The 7369-nt window shown below is 53.8% G+C and overlaps 1 protein-coding gene across 1 annotated transcript in view; it reads left to right on the forward strand.

Moving 5' to 3' along the window:
* The window catches only part of MORN1 (MORN repeat containing 1), a 23509-nt gene extending 18484 nt beyond the window's left edge, over window positions 1–5025 (forward strand). The window contains 1 exon segment of the mRNA XM_027108317.1: window positions 4898–5025. Within this exon segment, the coding sequence (XP_026964118.1) occupies window positions 4898–5025 (128 nt within the window).
* Window positions 5026–7369: the final 2344 nt, after the last annotated feature.

Here is a 7369-nt window from a genome sequence, read left to right on the forward strand (position 1 = left end):
TTTTTTTTTTTGCTTGCGGTACGCGGGCCTCTCACTGTTGTGGCCTCTCCCGTTGCAGACCACAGGCTCCGGATACGCAGGCTCAGCGGCCATGGCTCACGGGCCTAGCTGCTCCGCGGCATGTGGGATCTTCCTGGACCGGGGCACGAACCCGCGTCCCTTGCATCGGCAGGCGGACTCTTAACCACTGCGCCACCAGGGAAGCCCATACGTTTAAGTGTTGATGAAGTCCAATTTACCTATTTTTTTCTTTTGTTGCTTGTGTTTTTGGTGCCATATCTAAGAAGACTGCCTAGCCCAGAGTCATGAAGGCTTATTCCCATGTTTTCTTCTAAGAATTTTATATTTTTAGCTCTTACAGTTAGGCCTATTATCTATTTGGAGTTAATCTTTGTATATGTTTGGTAGAATTCAATATGAAGCCCATCTGGGCCTGGAGTTTTCTTTGTGAGAGGATTTTTTTGTTTTGTTTTGTTTTACATCTTTATTGGGGTATAATTGCTTTACAATGTGTGTTAGTTTCTGCTTCATAACAAAGTGAATCAGCTATACATACACATATATCCCCATATCTCCTCCCTCTTGTGTCTCCCTCCCACCCTCCCTATCCCACCCCTCCAGGCGGTCACAAAGCACCGAGCTGATCTCCCTGTGCTGTGCGGCTGCTTCTGTGGGAGGATTTTTAACTACTAATTCCGTTTCCTTTGGATATAGAGCTGTTCCGTTTATCTATTTCTTCTTGAGTGAGTATGGTGTTTTGTGTCTTCCAAGGTTTCAGATTTCTTGGCATAAGCTTGTTCGTAACACTCCCTTGCTCCCCAGTTAATGAATTGATACCATCTCGCTTGTTCTTAATATTGATTATTGGGGTCTTCTTTCTTTTTTTCCTGACCAGTCTAGTGAGAGGTTATCAGTTTCATTGATAAACAACCAACTTTTGGTTTCATTGATTTCTCTATTTTCTGTTTTCTATTTCATTAATTCCTATTTTGTTTAAATTTATTTTTGGCTGCGTTGGGTCTTCGTTGCTGCGCGCGGGCTTTCTCTAGTTGCAGCAAGTGTGAGCTACTCTTCATTGCGGTGCGCAGGATCCTCATTGCGGTGGCTTCTCTTGCAGAGCGTGGGCTCTAGGCTCACGGGCTTCAGTAGTTGTGGCACGCAGGCTCAGTAGTTGTGGCTTGCAGGCTCTAGAGCACAGGCTCCATAGTCGTGGCACACAGGCTTAGTTGCTCCACGGCATGTGGGATCTTCCTGGACAAGGGCTCGAACCTGTGTCCCCTGCATTGGCAGGTGTATTCTTAACCGCTGCGCCACCAGGGAAGTCCCATTAATTCCTATTTTGATCTCATTATTTCCTTGCTTCTGCTTAGTTTGGGTTTAATTTGCTCTCCTTTTTTAGTTTCCTAAGGTGGAAAGTTTCTGACGTTATTTCAGACCTTTCTTTTCTAATATAGAAGTCCATTGCTAGAAATTTCCCCCTTCACACTGCTTTAGCTGCCTCCTACAGATTTTGACATGGTGTGCTTTCATTTTCATTCAATTCAAAATACGTCCTGATTTTCCTTTTGAGTTCTTTTTGGACCCAAGAGTTATTTAGAAGTGTGTTGTTTCATTTCCAAGTGTTTGGGAATTTTCCAGAAATCTTTCTGTTATTGATTCTAACTTAATTCCATGTGGTTAGAGTCATACTTTGTGTGTCTTGAATTCTTTTAAGTTTTTTGAGACTTGTTTTATGGCTCAGAATATGGCTCAGAAGAGTGTGAATTCTGCTTCTGAGTGGAATTGGGTGGCATTTTCTATAAATGTCAATCAGGTGAATTTTGTTGACCCTGCTGTCGAGTTTGCTATATCCTTGCTGATTTTCTGTCTGCTTGTTCCATCAGTTATTGACAGTGGTATGTTGAAATCTCTGATTATACTTGTGTTTTTGTCTATTTCTGCTTTCATTTCTATCAGTTTTAGCTTCATGTATTTTGAAGCTCTATTATTAGAAGCATAAACATTTAGGATTTTTATGTCACTTAATTAACTGACTTCTGCAATCCCAATCTTTATGCTATTGTTTTAGTACATTTTACATTCATGTATCTAATAAACTTTATGATACATTGTTATTATTTTTCTTTAAACAGTCATTTATCTTTTAAAGAGTATTTAACAAACAGAAAAGGAAGTCTCACCTGTTCGTCTCATCTGCTGAGTTACCATTTCTGGTCCTCATTCCTTCCCATGGATCCAGATTTCCATCTGCTACCATTTTCCTTCTGCCCAAAGGACCTAACTTTTAACATTTCTTGTCATACGTGTCTGCTGGTGATGGATTCTCTCAGCTTTCGTACATGTTGATTTTGCCTTCCTTTTTGATAGACATTGTTACCGCATACAGGATGCTGGCTCATCTTCCAGGTGAGCTTTGTGGTGTCACCTTGTCTGCGTTGTTTTCTCTGAGAGATCTGCTTTCATGTCCCTGTACAAATGTCCTTTTCCTCTGGCTGTTTTTCAGGTTTTCTCTTTTTCACTGGTTTGAATAATTTGATTGTGATGCGACATGGCGTAGTTGTCTTCGTGGTTCTTATGCTTGGAATCTGTTGAGCTTCTTGGATCTGTGGGTTTATAATTTTCATCAAATTTGGGAATTTTCCAGCCATTATTTCTTCTGATAATTTTTCTGCCCCCATCTGGGGGACCCAAAGCAGTGGGTAGCCTCTGCTCCCACTTTGGGGACCCCAATTTTCCATGTATCAGGCTGCCCCCCCATCCATGGATTCTCTTTCCCACCCTCCCTCCCTTCCTTTTTTTCTTTTTTCTCACAGTGTCTCATTCTGGATCATTTCCATAGCTGTGTTTTCAAGTTCATGACTCTTTTTTTCTGCAATATCTAATCTATTGTTGATCACATCCGGTGTGTTTTTTCATCTCATGGTTTTCACCTCTAGAATCAACTTTGTTCTTTTTTATTTTTATTTATTTATTTATTCATTTTCTTGGCCGTGTGGCACGCAGGATGTTAGATCCCCCACCAGGGATCGAACCCGCACCCCCCTGCAGTGGAAGCACGGAGTCCTAACCACTGGACCGCCAGGGAAGCCCCACCTTTGTTCTCTTTTGTATCTTCTGTGTCTCTACTTAACTTTTGAACACACGAATACAGTTATAATAATAACTTTCAAAAACGTCCTTTTCGGGACTTCCCTGGTGGCGCGGTGGTTAAGAATCTGCCTGCTAATGCAGGGGACACGGGTTCGAGCCCTGGTCCGGGAAGATCCCACATGCCGCAGAGCAACTAAGCCCATGTGCCACAACTACTGAGCCTGCGCTCTAGAGCCCACAAGCCACAACTACTGAGCTCACATGCCACAACTACTGAAGCCCACACGCCTAGAGCCCATGCTCCACAACAAGAGAAGCCACCGCAATGAGAAGCCCGCGCACCACAACGAAGAGCAGCCCCCGCTTGCCGCAACAGAGAAACCTGCACAGCAACGAAGACGCAACGCAGCCGAAAATAAATAAATTAATTAATTCAAAAAAAACCCAAAAACCTACTTAAAAAAAAAATGATGTCCTTTTCCACTGTGTCAGTTCTGGGTCAGTTTGATTGAGTTTCCTCCTTGTTGTGGGCCATACTTTCCTGCCTTCTCTGCCTGGTAATCTTTGACTGGATGTCGGACCTTGTGAATTTTACCTTGGGGGCTAGAGACGCCTGTGTCCCTGTAAACATGCTTGACCTTTGTTCTGGGGCGCAGTTAAGTTGCTTGGAGACAGTTTAATCCTCTCAGATCTTGGTTTTTGGATTTGTTGGGTCTGCAGGAGGCCTCAGTCTAAGACCAGTCACCCCCCCATTACTGAGAATTCTGCTCGACCTGCCCTGACTTCTGAGTTCTCCAGCCTGGCTGACAGGACGAGCAGGCCTCCCATCCTGCTGGGGCCTCTCGTTCTCCCCTCACTCATGCTCTGATCTGTGCTGCACTGACCCTGAGGTGCCCCTCTGCTCCGCTCCTGCGTGGGCCTGTCTACCAGCCTCTACCCGACCCGCTCTGTACCAGCCCCGCACGTCCTCTCAGGGCAGGAACTGGGCAACTGTGGAGTCCGTCGTGTGTTTCCCATCCTTCGGGAACCGCTGTCCTTGCCTGACGTCCAAGGTCTTGAAAACCACAGTCTCATTCAGTTTCATCTGCTCTTTGGTTGCTCCGAGTGGGAGGGTCCGTGGGTCCCAGTTACGCCCTCTGGACCAGAACCAGAAGCCGATCAAACCACAGTTGTCTCTACACTTGGCTCCTTGTCTCCCCAAGTCCACGACATGCTGGTGTTTGCCCTGCGTGTCTCCTTTTACGATCTCAGCAACTCGAGGCTACACAGGGCCCTCCCTGGCGCTGGTCAGCGCTCGTTGTTGACCCCGAGCCCCCGCGTACGTGTGACCTGGCCTGTGCTGGGTGCCTCGGGGATGTCGGCGAGTGGGTGGAGCCCATCCCCCAGGCCGAGGTGGGAGCTGGGTGGCCGTGTGCTCAGTCGGTCCCCCACGGCCCTGAGCCTGTAGCCGGTGAAGCCCTGAGGCCAGCCAGCAAGGAGAGGCCCTCCCAGAGTAGGGACCGGTCAGGGCCAGAGGCACAGAGGTGCCCTGCGGCCCAGAGCTGGACTCAGGTGGGGACTCCCAGGACGGGGTGGAGCGGGTAGGCAGAGGGTGGACAGTCGGCTGAGGGCCAAGAGGAGTGGTGGGCCCAGGAAGGTGAGCGGAGGGCGAGGTGCCCGTGCTCTTGGCCCCTGGCAGCGCCCTGCTCCTCCTGGACACTCTGCCGCAGACATTCCTCACGGAGGCCGGAGTGGGGGGCTGGGGGGACCCAGGTGCTGCTGCCCCGCCCCTGCAGCCCTCGGCAGCCCCTCTCTCTCCTTCGGGAAGGTGAGGACGGCCGGGTGGTGGAGATCTCCGCGGGCGTCCGATACACGCAGCTCCCAGCCTACTTGGAGGTCAGCTTTTTCAAAGTGGACGATGGTCACAGAGAGACACCCATCCAGACCCCGTTGTGAGTAAGGGTGACCCCGCGCGACACCCATGAGGGTGGGGAGGGGTCCCTCCTCCACTCTGCTCCCCCGAGCCCCTCCCGCACCCCTCCTGCTCCCGCCAGGACACTGCGGGCACTGGGGTCACGACGCACTCTGTCTGGCGGAGGGGGAACCAAGGCGCCTTCTGACTGTGGGGTCCGGGCAGGGAGGGGGTTCCAGGCAGAGGGCAGGGAGGCCAGGGCTGCGGCGAGACACCCTGCCTGCCCCCCCTTCCTTCCCACCACCCTGGTCTCCGAGCGGCCACCTCAGCCCTTCCTCCTACCTGGACCGGCCCCTGGATCCCCGTGTCCCCGCAGCCAGGTGTCACCCAGCTCCATGTGGAGCGGAGCCCAGCCCTGTCCTTCCCTCCTCAGTGCATCCCCTACCCTCTGTCCGGCCCCAAGTCCAGAGACCTGGAGCCCAGAGCTGCCCTGGGAAGTGCGGGTGCCAGCTCCCCACTCCCCGGGGGAGACCCCTGCGACCTGCCCGGTGCGTGGGGTTAACCAAGGGGTCAGCAGTGGGCAGCGCAAGCTCAGGGGTGCATGGGGTGACAGCGGTGCCCCCGAACCTGGGCAGGAGGAAGTGTAGTCGATCCCTGAGAACAGGGGACCTGGGAGACACGGGGCGTCCCAGGAAGACATCCCAGACAGCTCCGAGGGGCGTCACCGTGGCGATGGGTTAAAAGGCAGACTCGGGGCTGCCAGCCTGGCGTCAGGGCTGCTGGACGTGCTCACCGTGCAGACCCAGGGCCCCCGGTGGGGGAGGGGCAGGGTGGGCTGGGATGAGTGGTCCGGGCCACTGCACCGCTGTCCTGGGCTGTCCACGTGCACAGCCCTCGTTGCCGTGAACGCAGAGTGAAGTCAGTTTGTTCGTCCCCTGTGAGCCTGGCAGCGGGTGAGGCCCCCGGGCCGCTGGTCTCAGGGCTGTTTCTGTTCAGGGCTATCCCTGGAGGGTGGCAAGCCCACCAAGGCCGCTGCCAGCAGGAGGCCTGTGTCGGCCCGGACAGGACACCGCGTAGGAGCCCTCCCCCAGGCCCCCCGGGTCACCCCCGGCTCTGTGGGGACCTTGCGGGCCCGATGGTCACGCGTGTTCGCCTGGTTTTCCGACCGACTCCACCCTGCCTGGAGCACAGGGCCGGCAGCACCTCCGTGTGCGCTTGGCTCCAGGTTCTTCGTGGAGATGCGGCTCCGGTGTCGGGCAGAGCCCGCACACCCCAGGCCCGGGCAGGGGAGACCTGGCTCCATGGAGTGTGGGCCTAGCTGCGCCACGGGTCTTTCTGGAATTACTCCCGGAAGCTGGTGCTGGAGCTCGGGCTGAGTTGGTTTAATCACTGCAGTTCATGCTCAGGGATCGAATCCTCCCGCAAACCCAGGGCTCGCGTCTTCGGGGAGAGTGGGCATGTGAGTTAACAGAGGGCGCGTCCCGGCCGAGCGTCAGCGATCAGCTGCTGGGGGTCCCACCTGGTCCCCAGGGCCCTCGACACTGTGAGGGCTGCTCGGTAACTGGGGCTGGGGTCCCTGACGGGCAGACTCATGCACACTTCGGTTTAGGGCCCTCATGCTCTCCTCAGCCTCTTTTTTTATTGTTAAATAAATTTTTATTTATTTACTCACTTTTGGCTGCTCTGGGTCTCCGTCGCGGTGCGTGGATTTCTCATTGCGGTGGCTTCGCTTGTTGTGGAGCACGGGGTCTAGGCACACAGGCTTCAGTAGTTGTGGCACGCAGGCTCAGTAGTTGTGGCTCACAGGCTCTAGAGCGCAGGCTCCGTAGTTGTGGTGCACGGGCTGAGTTGCTCTGCAGCACGTGGGATCTTCCTGGACCAGGGCTCGAACCCGTGTCCCCTGCATTGGCAGGCAGATTCTTAACCGCTGCGCCACCAGGGAAGTCCCTCTCCTCAGCCTCTTGAAGGGGCCCCCATCCCTCCAGTTAGGATTCCAGCCCTGGGTGCCGCCAGGTGGGTGCGGGGCACAGATTTGCCGTGTCCGGGGCCGAGCCAGACAGGGTGGCCGTGCGGTGCTGAGGTGAGGCACGTCCAGACTGAGCCCCGGGCGCCTCCCTCACGGGGCAGGCGGGGCCAGCCTGGCCAGAGACCCCATCTCTGCTTCCGCCTCAGTTTATGGAAGCAAATTTGGCTGCATTGTCGTCGGGGAATGTGCTTGTATTTCTGTGTAAAAGCCCTCACTGGGCGCCAGGCCCTCCGCCGGGAGGGCTTTCAGAGCCGCTGGGAGGGCTCAGTGCAATGCGGAATGTGAGCCCCGCGTCGCCGAGTGCGGGCCTGCGGGCTGGACTCAGCGCAGCTCAGCACGGGCATTGAGCTGTAGAAAGTGCC

Source organism: Aethalodelphis obliquidens, unplaced genomic scaffold (assembly GCF_003676395.1).
Source record: "Aethalodelphis obliquidens isolate GAN/ISIS:26980383/991018 unplaced genomic scaffold, ASM367639v1 scaffold9, whole genome shotgun sequence".
NCBI lineage: Eukaryota > Metazoa > Chordata > Mammalia > Artiodactyla > Delphinidae > Aethalodelphis > Aethalodelphis obliquidens.